Source organism: Protopterus annectens, chromosome 15.part0 (assembly GCF_019279795.1).
Source record: "Protopterus annectens isolate FY-2018-M chromosome 15.part0, PAN1.0, whole genome shotgun sequence".
Taxonomy (NCBI): Eukaryota; Metazoa; Chordata; order Ceratodontiformes; family Protopteridae; genus Protopterus; species Protopterus annectens.
This window is the reverse complement of record NC_056749.1, coordinates 540,091,364-540,119,163: the sequence shown is the minus strand read 5'-3', so window position 1 is coordinate 540,119,163 and position 27,800 is coordinate 540,091,364. Positions and strand designations below refer to the sequence as shown.

General features: G+C 39.2%; 1 protein-coding gene across 4 annotated transcripts in view; it reads left to right on the top strand.

Annotated features, from left to right (window-relative positions):
* Positions 1-27,800, top strand: part of AKAP14 (A-kinase anchoring protein 14) — a 543,111-nt gene that overhangs the window by 295,324 nt on the left and 219,987 nt on the right. For all 4 annotated transcript variants that reach the window (XM_044057355.1, XM_044057354.1, XM_044057353.1 and 1 more), the window contains one exon: positions 21,820-21,999. In XM_044057355.1, coding sequence (XP_043913290.1) covers positions 21,820-21,999 — 180 coding nt within the window. The remainder of the gene's footprint in view (positions 1-21,819; positions 22,000-27,800) is intronic.

Genomic DNA, 27,800 nt, shown 5'->3' with positions numbered 1-27,800 from the left:
GGGTTTTGAAACTCACTAAGCCTACCCTGTCAACACTGATTCCTCCTCTGACCTGACTCAGGGCCTCAGAGCCAGAATGCATGGAGCTGATTGTAGTGGAACCGTCAAAGCTGAGACCTGTTCCAGGATATTTGGCCCCAACTACTGCTCCGACTTCCATGGTGATGTCTGAGCTATAGGAGTCTAGGAGCCAATCTTCTCAGGTCAGGTCCAGGGAGGGCAGTCAGATCGGACATTTGTCGGATCCGAACTTGACTCTCGAGGCTTTGGCATAGGTGAGCTTGGCTCCTACATCAGCCTCAGAGCCAACCCCCTTGGAGCCAGGGATGTCTTGTAGTTCTTCGGAGCTGGGAGCTTCCTCGGATCATGGGCGGGGGGCCTTCAAGGTGATGAGGAGAGCACTGTCCCCATGGGCAGCTCCACTCTCAGATCCAGTCATTCCTCCTCCAAAGGCACTGGTGTCAGTCTTGGCACAACCACATTCACACAGACGTGGAGACCCACGGCCTCAGGACGCCCCATTGGGTGAACCCCGCTCTTCTGAAACCTCTCCAGAATACCTTTCTGAAGAGGTCTCTTGCAAGAGATTATGCAAGAGGAAGCATCTGGACTCCCTAGAGAAGTCCGTCACATCTGATGCAGACCTTGATGAGTCAGAAGAGTCCCCACGGTCACCCTCTGAGGATGTCTCCTTTGCAGACATCCTAGAAATACTTAAGCAGTGAGGTGGCTGGAAGCCCATCAACCCTTCTGAGGAGGAGTCTGTCTACCTGAAGGCCTTTGGGTCTCGGCCTTCCACCACTTGGGTGTCTCCTCCTTTTGAAGAACTCATGGACCTAGTTTGTCAAAAGGAGAGGGAGACTCCAGACTTGGTGGAGCCTGTCCCTCGGAGGCCAAATAAATTCATTACATCCCCCACTGATAAAACTTTCCTTATGAAAGGTGTCCCGGTAGATGCTATGTTTGTCCACCAAGAAGGAACTGTCGTAGACGTCCTCTTCTGTCCGTCCTCTGAGCAAAGAGTCTCGTATGATGGACAGATATGGAAAGTGAACTTTTCCTTCAGCGACCTTTACACTCAGGTCCTTGAATTATCTCACACATTTTACCAGGTTACAGAGAGATCTCCTGAAGGAGCTAGGAGATACCCTGCAGGGTTTAGTAGCTGTGGGGGGAATCAGATAAAGTTTCCACCCAGCTCTCCACCTTGAATTCACTGGGAAACTCCTCCATGAGACATGTTTCCTATGCAGCTGATGGAGCGAGTAGGGCAGTGGGTTCAGGAATTTCCCTAAGGAGGCATTTCTGGATGCTCTGTGTAACTTTGCAGATCCTTTTAAGTGTTCTTTTGTTAACGCTCCCTTCGATGGTTCATCCTTATTTGGACCTAAAGTCAAAGACACACTAACCAGGTGTGAACAGGAAGGAAAACTCTCTCTGCCATAGGAGTCTGGTTTTCCGTACCTTCTAGACCTTATCCAAAAGGTCAAAAGGGAGGAAAAATGTGGTTTAAAAAATCCCAGAGTTTTTCTAGACACATGTGGTGATCCTTCCCCCAGGGGCAGAGGGGGAAGCAGTAATAGAAGACACTGGCCACGTGGCAGAGGGGGTCCATAAAACCAGGGTGACAGGGAATCCTTCCTTGGCAAGCACTTTCAGTGCTCCTGAAAGGAGGCCTGCCTGTTCATCTCTGGAGGCAGTCAGAGGTCGCTTATCTTTGTACCCAGAAAACTGGCTAAAATTCACAAAAGACAAATGGGTACAAAGCATCATATCCAGAGGTTACTCCATACCCTTTTCTTTTCCCACCCCACACATCAGAAACAGGCCGGACATTCCACCCAGTCACAGGAAACAGGTAACACTAGAAATCCAGAGGTTGCTAGAAAAAAAGAGTCATCCAAATAGTCCCCACAGACTGAATAGGATCCGGAACTTACTCAAGGTTCTTTTTAGTTCCAAAGAAAATAGGGGACTGGAGACCCATCTTGGATCTCAGCAGGCTGAACAAAGCAGTAAAAAAGCACAATAGTGTGTCGACAACTGAATAATTGTAAAGCAAGTAAACGCTGAAGATGCTGGATACCTTAGAAGAAATACGGAGCCAAAAAGCTGTAATACCACTGATTTAATAAAAAAATAAAACAAATGCTTCAGATTTAGCGCTTTCATCCACTATAATGTAGACTTCCTCAGAATGTTTTAAATTAATCAATCAGCCACTTATATACAACTTTAGGTGCCAAAATTACTGAATTCCTTCATTTAAAAATATATACACTAATATTTTTACATAAGCAATAAACTTGACTTGTAAAGAGCACTCAGCATAATATGCTGTACCTAATATTCTATACATCACATACTATTCACTACTTGTACAACAAAACAAATCTATATACATCATACTTACTCATATATAAATAGACTTATTATATAAAATTATGCCTTTTACAGTACTTAACAATGAAATTAAAAATCTATAGTATATAGTCATTGTTGATTACCATAATTGTCATTATAATAATAATCTTGTCTATCTTATTTGATGTTAGTGAGAGAAACTTGTGTCAACTTGATACACAAAATATTCAGAAGAACTAAAAGTAAACAATGAAAATACAGTCATATATAGATTAAGAAGATATAATCAGACATATAATCAGACATTTACTTGTGTGTATCTAATAAAAGTGTCAACTCTATGTATAATGTGTATTAATATTATTAATACTACATTTCTATAAGTAGTATTACAATGCAGTCACTAAATGTACCTCTGTAACATGGGTTTGATAGTTGTATAGTCATTCAGTCCAGGTTCTGTTGAGGCATCTGTTAAAATCTGCCATCTCACCTCCTTCTCACCTAAGATGGCTTTATAGTTACCCCCTCTTTGTCCCTGCTTAAATTGTTCTAAAATAGCAAATCTGAAATCATGACTTTCCCCATGTTTAACTGTATGCATGGATAGTGTATTAGTACTAACTTTTTTTCCTTATGGCATATATATATGATCATAAATTCTCTTTTTGAACATTCTTTCTGTTTTCCCTATGTAAAAGCTTGGACAGATCATGCATTTTGCCATATATATGATATTCCTAGTGTTGCAATTACCATACTGAAATGTTACCTTGGTCTTATTTATATTTTCCAAAGTAATACCCTCAATTTCCAGTATGGCTTGACACTGTCTACAGCTTCCACATCTTCTTGTACCCCTTCTCTGTTGGTTAATATTCCTAATCATATTACTCCTCTCTAATATCACTTTTACATTCATTCCCATTTTATAAACAAATAAAGGGGACTCTCCTACTATGTTTTTTTATCTCATTATCGACAGTAATTTGTAAATACTTCATTGTCATAAATAACCTGCATTCATGTTTTTTTGTTTTTGGAAATGAATAAAAATATTAAAAAAAAAAAAAGAAATAAAAAGCTGAAACCAAAAAAAAAAAAAAAGAATTTTCCAATATTTACTTAGTATATCTTTTATTTGCTTTACTTGAGGTGTGTATTCCAAGATACATGCCCTTTTGTATCTATCTATTGCACTAACAGCAATTAAACTTGTTGCTTGTTCATTTCCTAAGACAGGTGGATATTTCTTCCCCCATTCATTTATTACATACTTTTTATGTCATCCAATAATTCTAAAGGGTACCCCCTGGACTTAGTGTTTTTATAAAATCAATTTCTTCAAGCATTTCAGAATATGTGGATGTCATCCTCGCTGCTCGTATACACTGTCCCTTGAATATGTTCTTCTTCATTTTTTGAGAATGATTACTAGAAAATTCCAAATAGTTATTAGAAAATGTGCTTTTCCTATGAATACCTTACGAGACTTAAATCCATTACTTGTACTAGATATATACGTGTCTAAGTATGCAATACCCTCGGTACTATAGGTGTGTGTGAACTTTAGATAGTCACTCGTATTGTTTAAATAATCAATAAACAAGCCAATAGTATGCTCTTGACCATCCCATATAATAAAAATATTGTCCAAAAATCTTGAATAGTATCTTATATACTTGAAGTGTTCACTTTTAAAGATGTTTTTGGTTTCCCAATCTAGCATAACTAGATTAGCAAAAATAGGGGCACACGCTGCCCCCATTGCCACTCCTCTAGTTTGCTTATAACGTTCACCCTCAAAGTATATGTAATTGTACACTAGTATGATAGACATTAATTCCATTATTAAGTTTGTCTGGTCCCATTCCAAGCTAGAATACTGCCTGATACTATTGCAGAAACTTTCTAGTCCTTGTTGTTTGGGAATACATGAGAATAAATCTATCACATCAACTGTGATGAATGTAATTTCCTCTTTCAAAATACCTGGGGTTAAGTTACCAAGAAGAGCCCATGAATCCTTAATTAGGTGTGGAATCTTATTATATATATATATATATATATATATATGTTTAAGCCATCTATCAATAGCTGTTCCTAATGGAACTGTTTTAGAATGGCTACCTGATACTATTGGACGAAAGGGTGGATCCACGATGTTTTTATGTACTTTTGGTATGCCTACCATTGTTGCTAATATTGGATACTCAACCTTTAAATATTTATAAGTGTCACTCGTTATACGCCCATCAAGCAAAAACTCTTCCAAGTACATATCAATTCGTTTGTACCCAATATTAATTTCATTTTTTGACACTGATACATAGTTTCCTGACTCATGAAGTATTTTATACATTTTATTTGTATATTCATATGTGTCATATAGCACTACCCCCCCCCCCACCTTTGTCCGGTTTCATTACCCTAATGTTTCTATCATTCTTAAGCCATTGTATTAATTAGATTTCTTCATTAGATAAATTACTAAACATTTTCTTCTGTCTTACACTATTCTGTAAGCTGTATATCTCATTAGCAACCAATTTCTCATATACAGCTACATTAGGGTGTGTGGGGGGAATATAAGTGCTTTTTTTCTTTAACCCATCCTTGCAAGTTAATAATGGTTTATTATGAAACTGTATAGCTAAATTAATTTTTCTAAGAAATAATTTTATCACAGTTAGACAATCAACTACGTGGAATTTCGTCTTAGGTATAAATTTCATACCTTTAGAAAATAATTTAAAATGCTCTTCCTCCACTACAATACTTGTATAATTATATATGTTGAAATTGTCCATACTGTTAATAATACCATCAGATTTCATTCCTTGCAAATCTAAGTCTTTAAATGGGTCAATGTCAGTACTTGTCTCATTTCCAATAACTATCTCACATTCCATTCCCAGTCCTGATTGTTGGAATTTCTCTATCCCCATCCCTGTCTGTTCCTTCTCCACTTCCAGTTCTTTTTCCAATTCCCCTGTTGTGTTTGCTTCCATCCTATATGAAAATTTGAATTCCCTTCCTCATATCGTCTATTTTGACTAAACTAATAAGACCTGTGAGTGTCACTGTCTTCGTTTCTCTCATCAAACTTCCTTGTACTGTCCTTCCATGGGTATACCCTGTTGAATTTATATTCCATTATATCTCTATTAATTTTTTTGTTTTTCTTCTCTAATATAACTTGAGCTTTCTTATCAGCTACTACATATTATTTAGCATATAGTTTGTCCCACTGTTCAAACAATAAATCATTTACTATAGCTTTGTTCAATTTCTCCACTTGCTCAGTTAATTTACACAATTTCTCATCATTCTTTTTAATTAAAAGTCTCATGTAATCAAAACCAAACTTGTTAAATAAAAGATCAAATTCATCACATACTTGGTCATTTAAATATACACCCATAGGCAATTAAAAAAAACGAAGTCCCTTAGGGACTATATTCAATGTAAGACATTTGTTTAAATATGCATTGTCTATCTTAACCCCCTTAATTGCATTTAAAGTCCTTCCAAAAGCATATATTAACTCCTTTAATGAGCCTGGCACTGTGTCCTTAGAATTTAATTCAGACCCATTTGCCTGACTCATATTGTTAAAGCATACATCTTTCTGTAAAAAAATCATCTAATTGTGCAGTATGCTGTCCCAAATTGCTTTTAACTAAATGAATAGAAGGGACACTCGCTCTAGGACTAGAGCTGTGTCTAACAGTACCTTTGCCTTCCATAGATCCGTTATTAATGGCTGATGAATACGTTCTAGCCACCATAAACCATTTAGGTTTAGTTCCAATACGTCGAGACTCATCTTCCAAATTATACAAAGAAAAGTCAAAAGTGAATTCTTTCTCTGAAAACCGACTGTTTTCATTGCCAGTTCTGTGCAAGTCCACAGTCTCCAAGACTGTGGAGGCACCTGTTCGAATTCTCTTACTGTTAGGGAACTCAGCATCTAAGTCACTTCCAACCAACAAGTTAAATGCTTTACTCTGACTTTGCGGAGCTTGCCTTTTCGGCTCAGCCTGGGTCATTAACTCCAGTAACAGGGTGACTTCACCTTTAAGTGATGAAACCAAAAACATCTTTAAAAGTGAACACCTCAAGTATATAAGATACTATTCAAGATTTTTGGACGATATTTTTATTATATGGGATGGTCCAGAACATACTATTGGCTTGTTTATTGATTATTTAAACAATAAGAGTGACTATGTAAAGTTCACACACACCTATAGTACTGAGGGTATTGCATACATATCTAGTACAAGTAATGGATTTAAGTCTCGTATTCATAGGAAAAGCACCTTTTCTAATAACTATTTGGAATTTTCTAGTAATCATCCTCAAAAAATGAAGAAGAACATATTCAAGGGACAGTGTATACGAGCAGCGAGGATGACATCCTCATATTCTGAAATGCTTGAAATTGATTTTATAAAAACACTATTTAGGTCCAGGGGGTACCCTTTAGAATTATTGGATGACATAAAAAAGTATGTAATAAATGAATGGGGGAAGAAATATCCACCTGTCTTAGGAAATGAACAAGCAACAAGTTTAATTGTTGTTAACAGTGCAGTAGATAGATACAAAAGGGCATGTATCTTGGAATACACACCTCAAGTAAAGCAAATAAAAGATATACTGAGTAAATATTGGAATACTCTTACTTTCGATAATGAGATAAAAAACATAGTAGGAGAGACCCCTTTATTTGTTTATAAAATGGGAATGAATGTAAAAGTGATATTAGAGAGGAGTAATATGATTAGGAATATTAACCAACAGAGAAGGGTACAAGAAGATGTGGAAGCTGTAGACAGTGTTAAGCCATACTGGAAATTGCAGGTATTACTTTGGAAAATATAAATAAGACCAAGGTAACATTTCAGTATGGTAATTGTAACACTAGGAGCATCATATATATGGCAAAATGCATGACCTGTCCAATCTTTTACATAGGGAAAACAGAAAGAATGTTCAAAAAGAGAATTTATGATCATATATATATGCCATAAGGAAAAAAAGTTAGTACTAATGCACTATCCATGCATACAGTTAAACATGGGGAAAGTCATGATTTCAGATTTGCTATTTTAGAACAATTTAAGCAGGGACAAAGAGAGGGTAATTATAAAGCCATCTTAGGTGAGAAGGAGGAGAGATGGCAGATTTTAACAGATGCCTCAACAGAACCTGGGTTGAATGACTATATAACTATCAAACCCATGTTACAGAGGTACATTTAGAGACTGCATTGTAATACTACTTATAGAAATGTAGTATTAATAATATTAATACACATTATACATAGAGTTGACACTTTTATTAGATACACACAAGTAAATGTCTGATTATATGTCTGATTATATCTTCTTAATCTATATATGACTGTATTTTTATTGTTTACTTTTAGTTCTGAATATTTTGTGTATCAAGTTGACACAAGTTTCTCTCACTAACATCAAATAAGATAGACAAGATTATTATTATAATGACAATTATGGTAATCAACAATGACTATAAGTACTATAGATTTTTAATTTCATTGTTAAGTACTGTAAAAAGCATAATTTTATATAATAAGTCTATTTATATATGAGTAAGTATAATGTATATAGATTTGTTTTGTTGCACAAGTAGTGAATGGTATGTGATGTATAGAATATTAGGTACAGCATGTTATACTGAGTGCTCTTTACAAGTCAATTTTATTGCTTATGTAAAAATATTAGTGTATATATTTTTAAATGAAGGAATTCAGTAATTTTGGCGCCTAAAGTTGTATATAAGTGGCTGATTGATTAATTTAAAACATTCTGAGGAAGTCCACATTATAGTGGATGAAAGCGTTAAATCTGAAGCATTTGTTTTATTTTTTATTAAATCAGTGGTATTACAGCTTTTTGGCTCCGTATTTCTTCTAAGGTATCCAGCATCTTTAGCGTTTACTTGCTTTACAATTAAAGCAGTAAAAAAGTAAAAGTTCCGGATGGTAACACTGCAGTCAGTTCTCCCTTTCCTGGGAAAAGACGATTGAATGTAGTCTATAGACCTCCAGGATGCATACTACCACATAAAAATGGACAGGCGATCCAGGAGTCATTTGTGCTTTCAGCTGAGAACCAGTCACTAAGAGTTTCAAGCTGTGCCCTTTGGTCTCACTACAGCCCCCAGAGTGCTCACCAAATGTATGGCAGTAGTTATGGCTCACCTGAGACATCTAGGATAAGTGTTTCCGTACCTAGATGACTGGCTCCTAACTGCCACCACCGAGCATCTACTAATAAAAGCAAGAGACATAACATCTGAAACTGCTCCTATCACAATAAATTACGAAAAATCTGCCTTATTGCCATCTCAGCATATAATTTTTATAGGAGCAGATCTAGACACCACAAAAATGATGGTAAAACTTCCCCCAGAAAGAGTTCACATCCTTTGACATCAGGTCTTAATCCTTCTATTCAAGAGAAAGGTTCAAGCAAGACCAGTTCTAAAAGTGCTAGGCACCATGGCAGCAGCAATAAATGTAATTCCATCAATGTGGCTACATATGAGAATTCTTCAGTGGCTGCTATTCACTCAGTAGTCCATGCAGGAACTACCCATGTCCCACCAAATTATAATAATGGAATCTTGCAGGAAAGACCTTCATTGGTGGCTTCACTCCTCTCATGTGACTTTAGGTCGACCCTTTGTTCTTCCACAGCCTGCAGCCACAGTGACAACAGACGCTTCCCAGATAGGGTTGGGGGGGCATTATCAGGGAAGGACGGTCCAAAGTACTTGGCAGGATCACGAGGCCCACTTGCATATCAGTGACCTAGAGATGAGAGTGGTGCTTTTAGTGTTGCAGGCATTCCAAGATTCTCATCCACTAGGAACCATTGCAATACAAATGGACAATATGTCAGTCATGTGGTATATAAACAAACAAGGAGGAACCAGATCTTAACCCCTTTGCCAGGAGGCCCTGAGAGTATGGCAGTGGGCGAGCTCCACCCAACACTTTCTGATAGCAATGCACATCCTGAGGAAATTAAATGTGATAGCAGACAAACTCAGCAGGGCAATTCTGATGCCTCACGAGTGGTCCCTAAAACAAGACATAGTAGAAATGATTTTCCAAAAATGGGGCCAGCCTTGCTGCGACCTTTTTGCCACATTCATGAATACCAAATGCAGTTGCTACCTTGCCCTAATCTCCCCTCCGGGGGCATCTCCAAGGGATGCACTTGTATATGATTAGCCCTTGGGTCTCCTCTATGCCTTCCCTCCCCTCCCATTGATGCCCAAAGTTCTTCAGAAAGCCAGCATATTGGGAAGGACCTTAATACTTGTTGCCCCTTACTGGCCTTGTCAAATTTGGTTCCCCTTCCTGTGGCCTCATCTTCAGGAGGAGCCTTGGATTCTGGACCCAGTTCCAGATCTTCTGACCCATCCATCGGGAGTGCTCCATCCATCTCTTCAAACCCTCAAGTTGACAGCCTGGCTGCTCCGATTCCAAACATAGCCAGGCTACCTGACCTTACACCTTCAGTGCAGCATATCCTGATTTCTTCTCATAAAGCTTCTACGAGAAAATTATACATCACCAAATGGAAAAAGTTTTCCTCCTGGGCCTTGGAAAATCATATTGACCCTTACTCTGCACCTATATCTTCCATACTGGAGTTCTTGGCATAGCTATTTCATGACGGGGCAGCTGCAGCTACTATTAGAGTTCAATTAGCAGTGATCTTTAATTTCCATTTAGGAGAAGCAGGGCCAAACGTTATGTCCCACAGACTTTGCAAAGCCTTCTTGAGGGGTACCATTCTGTTAAGACTGCCCATTAAACTACCTCTACCCTCATGGAACCTGAATTTTGTGTTATCCTGTGTGATTCTTCCCCCCTTTGAGCCTTCATCAGCCTATGACTTGACGTTCTTAACCTGGAAGACAATTTTCTTAATAGCTATTACTTCAGCTAGGAGAGTTTTGGAGTTACAAGCATTGTCTATCAAACCCCCATATATGCTGTTCCACAAGGACAGAATGTCACTTCATACAAATCCATCCTTTCTACCAAGAGTATGCTCAGAATCAAACTTAAACCATTCCATAGACTTACCATTTTTTCCCCCCGAGTATGGCAATAAGGCAGAATATATGTTAGACCAACTAGCTGTACATAGGCAATTACATTTCTACTTACATAGAACGAAGGACTTTAGAAAGACTGACCAATTATTTGTGTCTTTCTCAAATTACAAAAAAGGTGCTCCAGTTACTAAGACCACTCTCTCCATATAGCTGACAGATTGCATTACATTCACCTACAAATCCCAGAACAAACAACTTCCCGACAAAGTTAGAGATCATTCTACCAGAGCTATTTCTGCCTCTTTTGCCTTTAAGGCTAAACTGCCAATTGATACAATTTGTGCTGCAGCAACATGGGAAAGACCTCATACCTTTATTACTCATTACAAAGTTGATTTGGCCTCCAGGAACTGGGCCTCTTTTGGTTCTACTGTTATGAAGAATATTCTCCCTTGAACCACCCGAGAAAGATGGTGCTATGGACGCTGTTCCAACCAGTACAGAATGAAGGTGAGATGGGACTACATCAGATAAAGAAGTTATGTACTCACCATAACATTCCATGTGTGCTGTCCCTCTCGCCTTCATTCTTACATCTCACCCTCCTTCCCCCAGCATTTAGATCCTGGAGGACCGAGAGGATTTATTTGGCGACTAATATTTTCTGACCCTCTTCTTGGCTTGTAAAGTAGTAAATGTTTATATGCATATATTAGTATACCAGCAAACAAGATCTGGGGAATTCCCTAGGGCATCATGGGATAGGGTGTAAGCCACAAGCTTCTGTAAATGGCCAAGTCGGAACTTAGGATCGGTTCCAAACCCAACCAGTACAGTATGAAGGCAAGATGGACAACACACATGGAACGTTATGGTGAGTGCATAACTTCTTTTTTGTACTTTTGAGTCGGACAAATATGAGAGAGGAGGTGTGAGGGATAAGAGTGGACAGCAAAGAGGAGGTGAGGAATATGATAGTAGTATGTGCATTTGTTAACTGATAAAGGAAGTTGTAGTGAAGATGATGTAGATGTAGAATGTAGTTAGTATGAAATGGAATTTTTCCAAAGTGAAAAAATGTCACAGGGAGAGTTGAGATAGTATAAGAAGCAGTAAAGGCAAAAGGATAGAAGACAGTAGGAGATTCATAATGAGAATTTACTTTGTTGAAGTATATAGGATAATATAGGCACATAAGGGCCAAGGTTATCTAGTCTAGGAAGGTTGAAGAACAGATCCAAGTGTTTTAAAGCATGGTAGTTCATTGTCTGATATTGGTAGGGATAGAATTCCATATTTTAGAGATATAATTTGAGTACAGGGACAGACCACCAGAGTTGTGGGTTTTACTTATGGTTGATAGGGACTGTCTGTGCAGCATTATGATTATGCAGGTGTGTAAGGTTCCAGTAAGGCTTGCAGTGCCAGGATAGGTTTGTGGTTTGTATATTATATCATATTTTATTATATTATATTATGAACAATTGCTAACTGGATGCCAGAGAGAGTGTGGAAGTTCTAGCCAGCATAACCGTTTTAAAGCTAGGCAATGGTGAGATTTTGCAGATTGGTTAGTATTGAATTTAACTGTCTTGTTGTAGCACTGTTCAGTTTTTCTTAGCAGAGATTGCTGAAGGTTGGTTTAGATGGGACAGTTTATATTGTTGAAGGGAGGAGATATACAGAGGTTATTTTTTGTCACTGCTAATTAAAAAGTCTTTGCTGTGATATGAGAGTCCACTTTTCTGTGTATTTTCTTGATAGCTTGTTATATTTGAATATCAAACTTTATGTGGTTATATATGATGACATCAAGTAGCTTTATATGGGACACAAGTTTGATAGGAGCATTGTTTGATGAGGTGATGGAAAAGTTATTTTTTTAGTTTTGTACAGGGTGGAGATTTTGCTGTGAAAAGCCATAACATGCTTTCCTTAGCATTCATCAGGAGGTGAACATTGGTGAGGCAGGTTTCTATTGTAGAAAAAGGTTTTGGGGTATTTTCCTGAAGTTCTGGGAAGGTCTTAGCTGTGGTTATCAGACTGGCATCACAAGTTTACTGAATGTCAGCTGTGTCATTAGTAGCAGTGTAGAGGTCATTAATAAAGATTTAATATGGGGGCACAAGACTGAGCTTTGTGATACTCTGATTGAGATGGGAAAGAATTGTGATTGTTCTTTCTGCTATTTTACTACTAGTAGCATGTAAAATCAGTAGTTATGGGACCAGGAGTGGGAAGGGCTGTCAAAGCTTATTGAAGATAGTCTATGGAAAATAATCTGATGGAATACAGTGTTGAATGCCTTAGATAACTCAAGCAATACAGAGGAGAAACAGTTTCCAGAGTTCCTGTGCAGGCTGGTATTATGGGTGAAATTAAGAAGAACTGTGGTAGTGCTGTGTTGTGGCCTGAAGCCATACTGGGCAGAGGAGAGGAAGTTGTCTATTAAGTGTTTAAGAAGTTGGGATTGTATACACTTTTTGAGGATTTTTGATAGTGGAGAAACAATGGCCATAGGGTGGTAATAACAGAATTCAGTGGAGTCCACTCCTTTGTGTAAGGGAAAAATTAGTGACTTTTTCTAGGTAATGGGTACATAGATTTCTTGGATAGATTTGTTTGTAAGGCTAGAGACAGGGTATGTTAAACTGTCAGCAGCCATGTTAATGCATAATGAGGGAAGATTGTCAGCAATGAGTGCAGTGGGTTTTAGCTTACGAGGTAGTTTTTCATAGAAGATATGGGGAAAGGTTTGATGTGGAAGACAGGGATTTTAGAGGATAGTTCTGTGGGGATGTAGAGGGGAGTAGGTGAATGGTTGCTTATTATGGAGATGACTGAATGTATGAAGTTTGAGTTGAGTTGGTTAGAAATAGGTTTGGTATGGTTGGTAGTGGTAGGGTTGGTTGGGTTGGTTAGCCTAGATTTAACAAATTATTAACAGAGAACCAAAATCCTTTGGTGTTCCTTCCCCCAGGATGGATGGTGTTAGTTGCCCAATTTACTAACTGAATTTGGGTCACATGAGCCACTATCAAGGCTTTATCCCTCTATGCTTCTGGAGCTGAAGTAGAGTAATACTGTTTTTAAGATATATAATTATCCAGTAATCTTAAAAACAGCATTAAAATGTTATCTCACTGTACAGTCAATAGTATCTCATGTTCTACACTAGGAAGAAGGGTTGAAAGCTGGAGAATCCCCTTTATTCTTGCAGCAGAGAAACAGATGAGATTCTGCTAACAAGACTATTTATTTGGTGTGTTTATTTTTTCTACCATGCAAATCTTGGTATAAGACAGCATCTTTTTTTATTTGACCATCACACCTGCTGGATGGCTCCATTACCTTAAGCTGTTTTGCCCATTCATTCCTTTGAGGGTATAGGACAGGCATCCCTGGGCTAGGCAAGTATCCTACAATACATTTGTTCCTGTCCAGTGTGCTTCATCAGCTCATAAATTCCCACTAAGATGAGAATCAGGTGTTGGAAGTGGCCCAGCTTCCAGGTCCACTGAAGTGACCTACCTTCCCTTTAAAGTTTTCCCCTCCCTGTGATAGCTGTTTTGAGCTCAAGTGAGTGCTGTCTGCTATAGGAAGTGTACCACCACATGCACTTGGCAGTGTGTGCTTGACAGACCCATTCTCTGTGAATAAAACACCCACTGCTCCCAAGCAGCAGCTCAGTTTCATCCTCCCTACGTTGGATCTTCCAGCACCTGAATCGCTAATCAAACGTGTGTGGTTTAGGTCTTAGCTGCAGGAGGTAGCATCTGTCTTGTGCTAGCACATGTCAAATACTGGCTGGTGTATGGCACTGTATAGAAGTGAAACTATCTCATGTCTTCTTTAGTTCTTTTAGCTGCATCAAAACCATGAATCACTCCTTCATCTTTTCCATTCATAATTAACTCATTTATTGACCAAAACAAGACAAAATGGGGAAAAATTTTCAAAAATGTAATATTTTCTGTGTCCTGATGTAGTAGTTGTTTTATTGACTATTGTGTGTTTTTGCAAGTGTATGTGCATAAACACACTTATCTGTATCTGTATGTCTAATGATTTTCCTGTATAAATTGATAAACAGGTGTACCTGTAATAAAGAGATTGGCACTAAGGATTATAAGAGTCTGTCTTTTGCTGAGTGCGTGGAACATGAAACTAATAACTATTATTGTACTAATATAATAAGGCAACTAAAACTGGACAACTTGAGGCCTTTAATCAAACCTTTTTGAAACAGAAACTTAAAACCCTGAAAGCAATGGAGGCTAAAAAACACTTTCTTAAAAGTGGACAACGAAAATGAGGTAAAATCAAAACAAAACTGGCCTAAAATGTCAGAGTATTGATTTGGAAGCACTAATTTTCACTGGTTGCCCCAAATTTACAGTAAATAACATTTGACATTAAAGCTATGTACTTAGACATTCCTTTTTCTACATTTCCCATAGAAAATACTCAGGGCCCAAGGTCTGACATTCCTTTGTTCAGTTTATATCACTTCCATATTGTTCTCTCTGCAGAAATGTACCATATATTTGGTGTTAGTATTTTCCTGCCCTTGAATGCACTACATTTCAGTTTTGTCATACATGGACAGTTGTCTGATGGCTTCTTCTCATCCAACAGCATATATCAGCAGTTCGGAAATAGGTGAATTTGTCAACATAATTTCCTGTTGAACACAATAACAAAAAGTGACACGTTGTTAAAATAAAATCTAAAGGTATATTATTAGCGGGGCAAGCCTCCTGCACCTCCACACACCCTGCTACTTAAATATACCAATTCCAAGATCGCATACTTGTGGGGCAAGTAGGACTGTCTTTCTACTCACTGAAGTATGATCTTGCCCTGTCTTCTGCACTCTGAGGTTCTTAAATATACCAACTCTGAGATCACATAGAAGTAGTGGAAGTAGCTATATCCTAAAATCCACTTGTGTTACTAAAACCATTCAATTGTCCTGACATTTGACTAGAAAAACTGTTGATCAAGGAACCGACATCCCAACAAATCAGCATTTGTTGACACTGCTAGGAGTAACATATTGAAAAAAGTCCCACACTTAACCCAATGTCATTCATACTTGCTAATGTGTGCTCTTGTCTGTTTCTTTGACAGCACAGTTTGATGGAAAGGACTTTGGCCTAAAGATATCGCTATTATTCCATGGCTGCTGCAACATAGAATTCATTATTTTTTCCAGGTTTCTGCCAACCTTGTAGTTAATTATATAAATTAGTGGTGGGGGTCAGGGAGCAAAACCCACCATAGAAAGAATAAAATGAATGTTTTTTTCATTTAATTTCAGTAAATGGAACTGCTATTACATTTTTGAATATTTACAGTTTGATACTGAGTGTTTTAAATGTCATTTTCAGGAAACTGACAGATATCAACAACTGGCATAGTTTTTGGTGTCTTTCCAAGGGGATCCAGTATCCGTCTGCCTGGGATGACATGGTTGACAGGCCTCAGTGCTTTGCCAGAGATGGCCTCCACCTGTCACCCCTGGGGTTCCAGCTCTTGGCCAAGGGTCTTGCCTCCCCATTGTGCCTTTTTTAGGCTATGTCCCAAAGACAAATCTTCCAACATAAAAGATCTGTCAAAAAGCAAATTGAAGGTCATCCTGCTCAAGCCTAGGAGCCTTAACCTGAAAATGTACTCACTGGAGGCTCTCCTCACACTGGAAGATGCGGATGTCTGTGCAGTCATGGAAACTTGGTTCAGGACTGCAGAGAGCTCAACTGCCTTACCAGGCTACATCTCATTCCACACTTTCTGACCCTAAAATGAGGTCAGAAAGACTAAGGGTGGTGGAGTCACTATCTTAATTATGGACATGCACACCTCCAAACTGGTTTACCAGCATGATACACTGGAATTACTCCAAGTGCAACTGGCAGTTGGCAAGATACCCATCCAAGTTATAGCCAGCTATAGACCCCCCTCCATGACTCAGGACACCCACTCCTCCTACCTGGACCTACTTGACTCCATCAAGGTATCCCCTAACACCCCGATCCATGGTGACTTCAACTACCCCACCATAGACTGAGTGAACTATTCCTGGACTAATGCACTCACCCAACGATTCCTTGACTTCATCAATTCTAATGCACTAGGCCAGCTGGTCTCATCCTCTGCAAGGAGAGATAACATACTGGACTTGGTTCTCACCAACATGTGTGACCGCTGCACCACTCTCATAGTATATTCTTCCCTGGTGAGATTAGATCATTGGTCTGTCTCATTCGAAGTTTCTATCCCACCCAACCCTCCCCAGCTGTAACAAGGCTAAAAAACTTCTCAAAAGCTGACTACAACCTCCTAAGATAGGGTAGCAGCAGCTTCACACCACCGCCCCCCTCAGAGGATGCAGACAACTATGTTGAACAGTAAACCAGTGCAGTATACAAGCACCTGTACAACTGCATGGACTCAGCCATACCCAAAATAACTAAAACCTGCTCCTCAAGGCAACACAAACCTGTCTGGTGGACATCCTCTATCAACAGGCTTTACAACAAAAGGAAGAAACTGTTGTCCAAGGGTAAAAAGGAACAAATTCCAAATCAGAAAAACTCCCTCTTCCACCTCAACAAGCAAATTAGATTACTAGTGAAAACCTACAAAGCCAATTATGAGTTGAAACTAGCCTCTAAAACAAAGGGAAACCCACAAGTCCTTCTTCAGTTATGTTAGAAACCTCCATGGCAAAGCCCAAGTTTGTTCAGAATTAGTACTTAATGGTACCACTTACACTGATCCTACTGCCTTAGCCAACCTGCTAGCTGATAGGTCCAGTGCAAACTTCACCACCTTATCACCTCCCAAAGCCCCAGTTGACATCCCGGTACTTGTACCACAACTCACATCTCTGAAAGGCCCTATTCAGAACAAAGAACACAGCTTCCATGGGACCTGATAGTATCCTAGGCATATTCTGCACCACCTCCAGCAAGAGCTAGCTTCGCCATTGAACACTCTATTCAACCACAGCCTAATTACAGGCTTCTTTCCAGCAGAGTGGAGAACTGCCATCGTCATCCCCTTGCACAAAGGTGGTGCCACTACTGACCCAGGAAACTATTGCCCCATTAGCTTAATAAGTCTCATCTGTAAAGCCATGTAGCATATTATTATGGGTCTCATAAACAAGGACATAGGCACTCTCCAAGCACTTGACCCCACCCAATTTGGATTTGTCAGGGATAGATCTTGTCTATTAAACTTAGTTGACTTCTTTGATACTGTCACCAAGGCTCTTGATGAGGGAAAGTCAGTACATACAGCTTACCTTGACCTGGCCAAGGCCTTTGACACAATCCCCCACTCGGGCATCATCGAAAAGTTAACACAACTTGGTGTTAATCCCTGTCTCATCAGATGGGTGGCCAACTGGCTCACAGATAGGACCCACAAGGTCAAAATAGGCACCACCACCTCCGACAGCAGACCTGTCACTAGTGGTGTTCCCCAGGGATCAGTCCTAGGACCCCTACTGTTTGCCATCAACTCCTCAGAGGTCCAGGCAAAGACAAACGGCCTGTGGCTGACAAAGTTTGTGGATGACTGTAAGTTGGGTGCTGTCATTGACTCCCCAAATGATGTTAACATACTGCAAGAGGGTCTCACAGCTACAAATAACTGGTGCCAAAGTTGTGGTCTTAAGTTAAACATGGCCCCTACTGATTACCACATCAATGACAACCCCCTAAACACACAACCTGTGGTGAGAGACCTGGGTACTCAGTTGACAACAATCTCACATTCGACTATCATGTGGTGGCAGTGGTCAGAAAAGCCTTTTACTTAGTTCATCTCATAAGTAAAGGGATTGCATCCAGAAAAAATGAAGTGATTACCTCTCTGAACTCCTCCTTCATTAGACCTATAATTGAGTATAACTCCCCATTTGGTATGTACCTCTCCAAACACCTGCACGAACTGGAAAGGCCACAGAAATACCTCACAAAGAGAATCCATGGCCTCCAACACCTGTCCTATGCAGACAGGCTCAAATCACTATCACTCTATTCGGTATCATATAGATTGCTCAGAAGTGATCTATGTCTCACCTACAAGGCAATATCAGACCCTGCCCTTACCCATATCTGTAAGTCTAACTCCTTGCACATTACCCACTCGATAGGCCTAAATCTAATATGCAATATCAACAATACTTGCTGGAGAGACAGGTTTGTCTCCCAGAGGCTGCCCCGTCTCTGGAATAGACTTCCTATACATGTCAAACAGAGTACCTTGCTGACACTCTTCAAGCGCAACCTTGATGAGTGGATAGGAAACCACAAATCTGTCCCAGGGGTTGCACCTTTGTCCCTCATTGACAGGGGCGACAAGTGCTGACTGAGGATTCTTTTTTGAGTATAAATTCTTGGCTAGGCTTGTAAGGGCCCCAGGGCCATTAGCCTAGTAACCTCCTGTGATCCTAAGAAATCCAACTTAACATACCAGACAGTTATTTCAGCATGTACTGACTTCAACTCCTGGTGAATTTAACAAAACCAGACATTTCCTGCATTTAGAAAATGTTAAGGAACTCTTGAGTTCATAGCATTTATGGTGATAGTTTAGATTGCAACAGCAATACATTTCCTTGGGGCTTCTCTGGGTGCATGTACTTTTGCATGCTAACAGTGACAAAAAAAGACCACATAAACATAAAACTATTACTAAAAAAATATTTGGAACTGGGCTAAGATGCAGTAGAACTACTAGATCAGCATAAGCTTGTCATCCCAAAAACTATAAAGGAATTCCTTTGTTGAATAAAACATTCAAATCTTTCTCAAACATAACATTCAGCCATTTATTCCAAAATACAACATCCAGTATATTATATTTTATTTATGAATCCTAGCTGCATCCTAGGAATTGTGTCACCCCAGGACCACTTCCTCCTCATTATTATCAAAGAGAAATGGTCAGTGGTGTTAGATATAAAGGCAATGCAGACTATATTTCAACTTGACAGTCTATAAAATAGTACAGACAGTAGTACTGTAAAACAACAAATCAGCACGCAGGACAGAATCTGTTCCTACAACCTGAGCATGAAAACAATGAATATTTAGCAATGGATCCTGTGTCACAGGAAGGCATTTCAAGCATTGTATATTAGTGGGAAAAAGAATGCTTTGGCAGACTTTTGTGTACAAACAGAAACTGATCACGTCAGTACATATATATTCAAGGTGCTGATTTGTGATAGACCAGGTATATCTCATTTCTGTGTAAGAGAACTTACAGCTTTCCAAGTAGAATTCTTGTCTTCCAGATGCCACGGACTGTGGAGTAACAACCTCTACTCCACATTTCTCAGTTTAGGTGGCTCTGTTGAAAGGCAGAAGGGACTTGGGAAATTGCCCTTTGATAGTACCTGACAGTCATGGCTTTGTGCTTGGATTGCTTTCTACAGATAGTGATTACCACATCAGTGACAACCCCCTAAGCACACAAAGCAGAAAAACAATATTCTTCACGAGAAAGAATTCCAGATGTTCGGTAATTATTACAGGTTAGATAATCCAGGGGTAGTACTGGATTTAAAAGAGCAGCCCTCAAGAAAGTTTCTTTTTTTCAGATTGTCTGCTGTGGTAAATTAGTTAAGAATTATACTGCTTAGAAATTTCCTTGAAGAAAACAGTGCAGTCATGTGAGGTACTAACATAACAGTAGGTATTAGAGAAAGTGAGACTTTTGGAAGTATGTAAATTCTGTCACAGGGCTCCCTATCATAAGCATGGAAACCAGTTTTATGAGTTCCGACACTTCAAAAAATGAAATGCAAATGAATCAGAAAAAAAAGACAGAGAAGAGAGAGAGAAGTCCAAAATTCATAAACACCTTTAACGTGTTCTTTCTTGTGAGGGGTTGGTGTGAAGGGCTGTGTCCACCATACTTTTATCACTTATATAATAACTCGAAGATCTCTGTGCCTTGGGATAAGGGAAATACTCTTAGACATTTGAAGTTCAGACAATATATCTTCACCCCTGATTCACACCTTAAATTTCTGCTGTTTCAAGAATTGCTGTTATGGTCCTCAGAATATCAACATGAACCTACCTCATTGTCCTTCTTGTTTAATCTTCTTATTAAAATTTTTAAATACTGTTGTGAATACCATAAATGTTCTGATTATTAATATGTACTGTTTTTGTTTTAAAAATATGTTTCTTATTACATTGAAAAATATGGTATGAGGTAATGTGATCTTTATAAGGCTGCATAAAGCATAGCTGCCTCCTTACACAAGAGAGATATTCAACTGCTCAGATGGCCAAGCTATATGACGAAAAATATTTTTTTAAATTTCAGCAGTAGTTTCCATCCCAAAGGTCAGTTAAATCATATTTGCTTGAACTTGCTTTTAATGAAAACTCCTCAGACCAGTCAAAGACAGAAGTTTTGTCTTACTGATTGTTTATGTACTTTTAATGTTAGTTCTGTTGGTTTTAGTAATTATTTGTATTGTTTCATTCCTGCTGTTTTGTTATTTGTTGTTGTTTAAATTACTCAAACTTAAACACATTAATGAATAAAGCTGAAGTTACTTTTATGATAACACATATGTACAGTTGCACCTATCATTATTTTCTCTCATGCTTCACCTCCATATAAAAATTATCTTGTCAGTTTTATGACCACATAGAGTGCTTATAGCCAAATAATGTAATTTATGTATAAATATTTTTTTTGTTGTCGTTGTTGCCTGCCTGACGTCTCTGGAGCATATTCGGTTATTGGTTGCCTAGCAGTCTGCTCCCCATATTTTATTGCCATGGAAGTCCCTCAAAGGTTTTCTAACCTGTGTCTTTGTGTAAGTGTGAAGGGGTGGAATTGTACCAAGAAACCAGGAAAATTGTGTAGTGCCTTTTGTTCACATATTATATTTTTGCTCAGGGTGTATAAAATATAAGACAGCACTAGCGCAGACAGAAAATGTGTCGTCCTTTTTTTCTCACTGTCTGTCTTACCTTTTGGAGCTTCAACTATACTGTTACCTAACTGGTGGAAATCCAGTCACATTTGGCTCCACACTTATCACAACAATTTCCTTTTAAATTCACTGTCATTTTCTTCTCTCCTGACTTCTAACAGTTTGTGCCAAGCCTTGATCCCGAGTGTTGTAAGCAATAGCACTAATGGTAGTAGGTCAGCAAACCTACACTCTCTTGTTTCACTAGGGAACATGTTCATTGTGCTGTATCACATGTGGCTAATAATGGCTTGTTTATATTCTGTCTTGTGTTATATATCATGTAGTCCATTCAATCTGATGCTATTTTTTTATTGCATTAACCACAGACATGGGAAATCCATGAAAGTTGGCTTCACTGCATTGACTTTCTGAGGGCAACAGAGCTTGAGTTTAGCAAACAGTACCATTATCAAGTAAAATGGAGCATACCGACTCGCCGCAAACCCATCCCATATGCAACCGCCTGTGTATATTTCATCATTGAAGTTTCCAAAATTAAACCATCTGTAAGTATTTTTGTAGCATTTCTAAAAAAATGTACAGTTTTCTACATATAAATAACTTTATCAGCATGCTGTAATTCTGCAGCATTTGTGTGTGGGAAAGGGGAGGGAGGGTTCAAGTGACACAAGTATTTTCTGCTCTTAAGATTTATTATGAAATAGTCTCACAAGCATCATGATATGCATTGAGAAGATGAACTGTACTGTAATACACATTCCTCGACACCTGCTTATGACATGGCTTTTATTTATCAAATTTTCATTTTTTCTGCATTTTTTTCATTTTTATTGTGGTACTATATTGGCATTTAATGTTTTTTTCAACTTTTCTTTAATAGTTTTTGTATACCAGTCTTGTGTCTTTTTTGTATTTTTTTTTCATTTTTCATTGTGTGTTATATTAGCATTTCATTTTTTTTCAACTTTCTTTAGTATTTGTGCAGATAATTACAAGGAGAAATGTTGAGTCTGTGAAAATGTTACATGTAATGTTTTGATTAGAGACCAGTTGGCATAATGGTTAAGGTTTTTGCCTCCCATGCACAAGGTACATAGTTTGATCCTGACCTCTGACCAATGCCTATTTGTAGTTTGCATCTTCTTCCCGTCTCTCGGTGTGGCTCCTCCCACCTCCGAAAAAACATGCTGAGTGTTTCCATGTCAAACCTGCCAATGAATGGAGCTGTAGGCAGCAGCACAGACTCTACATGATGTCCTATAGAGGGAAGAGTTGTACAGACCAACAGCTTTGGGCATCTACTGTAGTGCACACTATCCTGAAAATAATCACACACTGTGCGCCGTGGCAGGCTAGCCACTCAACAATGTAAAATATGGCTGTAGGTGATTCGGTCATGTTGACTAATGTCACCAAAATGGGCATGGGTAGTTACCGGTGATAAGTGGGTTGAGGACCCGGCCTACTCTGACCTATGCCAGGGACCCATGCTTATGGTGAGAGAAGTGTATGTGCCCCAGTTGGCCAGTGTGTGCCTGTCATAAAAAAGCCCAGCAGTACTGGATCAATAAGCTACTGGTCTGCCGCTGTCAAGTTGCTCAGCCTGGGTTACCTGGGATAGCTTTCTTGAGTGAAAGATGGACGTAAAACCAATCAACCTGCCAAACATGAACTGAGAATTGCTACACTTAATGTAGGTTCACTGACATGACGCAGCTTGGAATTGGATGACATGATAATATGGAGGAGGATGGACATCCTATGTATCCAAGAGACAAGATGGAAGGGCAGTGCAGTGAAGCTACTTGGCTTGGGGTCCAGAGTCTACTACTCAAGAGGGGGACAGGCTAGAAATTGTATGGGAATTTTGGTGAGAGAAAGTCTTCAGAAAGCAGTGAGGAATATCATCATAATTAGTGTCAGACTCATGACAATCGGGCTCCAGTGTAATGATAGGGAAGTATTCTGAATCTCAGCCTGTGCCCCACAGCAAGTTTGTGATAGTGAGGAAAAGAGTGCATTCATACAGCAGTTGCAGGACCTACTCGATAAAGCAGGACAATATGAATTGGTGTTGATAATGGGTGACTTGAATGGACATATTGGGACAGACAGGACAGGATATGAGGACTACCTGGGTCCACATGGGTGGGGCAACAGGAATAAAGAAGGAGAGGTCATTCTAGACTTCTGTCTGGCAAATGGCTTGATAGTAGCCTACACATGGTTCAGAAAGTGAGACTGTCACAAGATCACATACTAGTGTGGCCAACATGCAACTCAGGTAGACTTCCTCCTAGTAAGGAAAAGGCACTGGGGTAGAATCAGTGATTCCAAAGTTATCCCCAGTGAAACAGTCGGCCCACAGCATAAACCACTGGTTGCCACAATCAGCTGCAAGCAGTGGTCACAGAAGGCTTTAAGATCAACAGAGACCAGGCTGAAGACCTGGAAGCTGACTGAAGAGAAAGTACAACAGTTCAAGGAATTACTCGGGGCTCTAGCACCCCAAGAAGAGGAGGAAATAATTGGAGCTGAAGAAGAATGGCAGCACCTCAAAACAGCATGTGTGAGAACTACAGAATAGATATGTGGCTGAGCCAGGTATGGAAATAAGGTACATAAGGAAGGCTGGTGGTGGAATGCAGAAGTCCAAGAAGTCATCAAAAGAAAGAAGGAGACAGAAAAGACTGGCCAGGCTAGGAAAGAATACTGGTTGGCTAACAAAGAAGCTAAGAAAGGAGTTGCAGTAGCAAAGAATAGGGCATCAGAGGCACTCTACCAACTTCTGGAAAGTGACTGAGTAGGCAGAGCCGGATCATGGTCAAATGGGACTCTAGGCAGAGCAATAGATTGGGGCCCCCCAGAGCAGCCCCTCCTACCCCCCCCCCCCACAACAGCCCCCTCCCCAGGCATTCCTCTGTTCCATTACTTGGCTATTTCTCCTCAGTTACCATAAACACTGTTCAAATATGTCAGTGTGCATAATGTTTTCTTATTTACTTTTGCAGTGATTATAAATATTGAAATAGAATAGCACATTTTGCTAAACAAAAAGTACAGTCTCACAATGAAAACACTCAGCATGAGCAGTAAACTTCTCTACCCTTGAAACTCATAGTCATTGAAATAGCATTAAAACCCACATTCTAAGAAAATGCATCTGGGCAGTGGAGGATTAAGTTTACCTTTGAGCTGTTTTTAAACCATAGGCACTTTGCACACATTTTAGTGCCGTGCATACATGTATGTGTTCTTTGATTCACCTTCTTGATTGTATTAAATTAAATTCCTTGTATAATACAGCACCACTTGTTAGAAAGTGTTTTCAATTTATAGTTTTGAGCATCCCTCAGTAAGCAATGAAACAAAATGTATGAACCAATAATGACAAAACTACCCATTTCAGAAAATTTCAACCTTAAAAGGCCTTTCAAACTTCTATCATTACAATCCACCAACAGCAGACAAATAAGCACAATCTCTTTAGGAGTAAAAGTCATCTGAATAATTCCACATTAAAGAGATCTGTAACTGATGAAGAGCTTGCTACTGGCAAACAACTTTACATTTCAGTGTTTCATCTACAAATTCAGTGTCTGCTTCCATTGAAAAATTAATTGCCTATGTTACATTAAAAAAAATGTTAAGCTGGTAATATTGCAATAGGGAATGACTGATAAACCAACAACAGGTTCATAGTTACTAGGCATCTTATACAAAGGAGGACACACTAAGGAGTGTAGAACCCCTATCCCACCTTAAAATGCACTAAATAGTCAGCAGTTGAAAGGGCACTCAATATCAGCATTCCATCTACATGGTGTGGAGTAGAATGCACAGTCTTCTGCACCAAAGGGAATTATGCTACTAACACTACTTTCAAATTCTACAGCACAAACAGTGACTGACATTTGCTAAAGAAAACAGTTAGTTGCACCATTAAAAACAAACTTAGCATGAGCAACATGAAAGTGAATTGAAAGTCATAATCCCTTGAAAATGCACTGAAACTCATAATTCCCTTGAAATGTACTCAAGCAAACTCACAATTCCTTCAGCAGTCTGGTAGTTGGTGTAGAAGATTCAGGCTCTTGTCCCCACTGAAGCTCACAATTCCTTCATCAGTCTGGTAGTTGGTGTAGAGAAATCAGCAGCAGTCTGGATGTTGGTGTAAAGGATTCAGGCTCTTGTGTTCACTGAAACACACAATTCCTTCAGCAGTCTGGTAGTCAGTGTAGAGGACTCATGCTCTTGTCTTCTGTAACCAAGTTACATGGTCAAGCCTGATCAAGTTAATTAACTAACTTGTCCTCCCCCTAACTAGGGCATTACATAGCATACCCTCCATACCTCTCAATCTCTTAGTATAAGAAATCTGGACAAAGCCTAAAATAATGGGAGGCAGAGGCCCAAAAATAGGGACAGATTTTAAATATTGCTCTTATAGACATAGAAAGTTGCTAGAATAACAACATTTGTCTTAGCATGCATTTTCTGAAGGAAATGAAGTCTGAAACTCAAATGTATGGCATTATTTAGTTATTTCAATCTTCAGTGATTTGCCAGAAAACTACAAATTTTATGAGGAATAGGCCAAACATATGAGGCATAAATATGGACATTCTGAAAAAATATGGACAGTTGAGAGTTGTGCATGCTTCTTCACCTCTTAGTGTAAGAAATCTGGATGAAGTTTGAAATAATGGGGATACTGATGCACAAAAATAGGGATACATCTTAAATATTGCTCTTTTTAACTTAGAAAGTTGCTAGAATAACAGGATTTGTGTTTGCATGCATTTCTGAAGAATATGAAGTCTGAAACGCATATATATCATTATTTAGTGACTTCAGTCCTCTGTGATTTTCCAGAAAACCACAAATTTTATGAGAAACAGACCAAAACTATGAGTTTAAATCTGGACAGTTGAGAGGTATGTTAAAACACACACAACACATACACACCTACCTTCTGTCTGCTCTCACACACACCTACTGTCGCACAGCAACACACACACTTTATCTGTCAGTAGGTGGTACAAAGAAAGACAGAAAGATAAAGGGGACAGTCAGACACCCTTCATAAGGGATGCCAGCAACAACCTGATCACCAGTCCACAGGACATCAAAGGCAGGTGAAGGAGTATTTCTAGCAACTTCTGAATGAAGAAAACCCCACAAATGTTGTATTGCCCCAGAAACGGCCTGTGATGAGAAAAGAAGAGGAGCCCACCCTAGAAGAAGTACAAATAGCACTAAGGGAAATGAAGTCAGGGAAAGCAGCAGACTTGGATGAGGTCACAACAGATATGATAAAGATGCTGGGTGAGATAGGGGAGAAATGGCTCCTGAGGGTACTCATTACAGTGTAGAGCAAAAAGGCATATCACAGATGACTGGAGAATAAGCATACTCATGCCAGTGTACAAGAACAAAGGGGACATCCACAACTGTGGGCAGTACAGAGGCATCAAACACATATCAAATTGCATGAAAGTTCTGGAGAGGGTGATTGTTAAATGGATACACAGAGTAGTAGAATGTAAGATGGGAGATGAGCAGTTCGGATTCAAATCAGGATGCATTAAAACTGACCAGATGTTTGCAGTGAGACAGATAGTTGAGAAGAAACTAGAGATAAGGAAAGAGTCCAACTGGACATTACTAGACTTGGAGAAAGCGTATGACAAGGTCCAAAGAAAGCTGATCTGGGCAGTACTGCAATGGTTCAAAGTCCAAGAAACATTGCTGGAATTACTGCAGGCTATGTAAAAGGACCCAATGACTCAAGTACAAATAATATTCAGCTTCTCAGAGGGGTTTCCAGTGGGAGTTGGTGTACAGCAGGGTTTAGCTCTGAGCTCAGTGCTGTTCATACTGGTGATGAACTACATTAGCAAACAGGTTGGAGGGAACAGATCAACAAAGTTGTATGCAGGCGATGTGGCATTACAGGCAAACTCTGAGCAAGAACTTCAGCAAAGGATAGGGGAATGGAATGCAAAACTGAAGGCACATGGGATGAAACTAAGCACATATAAGACAGTAGTTGTTGTTTTGACAACAAATTGGGGAAATCAGAAGAAGATGAAAACTGAGATAGAAGGGAAGCTAGTGGAACGGTAAATAGCTTCAAGTATCTGGGAGGGGTGGTTGAGGAGAAGGGAAGTCTGAATGAAGAGGTTAAAGCTAGAATCAGAGGAAGGTCATGCTTACTGAATCTGGTGGACTTCTTTGAAAAGGTCACTAAGGTAACAGATGAGGGGAAAATGGTGCATACTGTCTATCTAGAATTGGCTAAAGCATTTGATACAATACCCTACTCAGGCATTGTCATCAAACA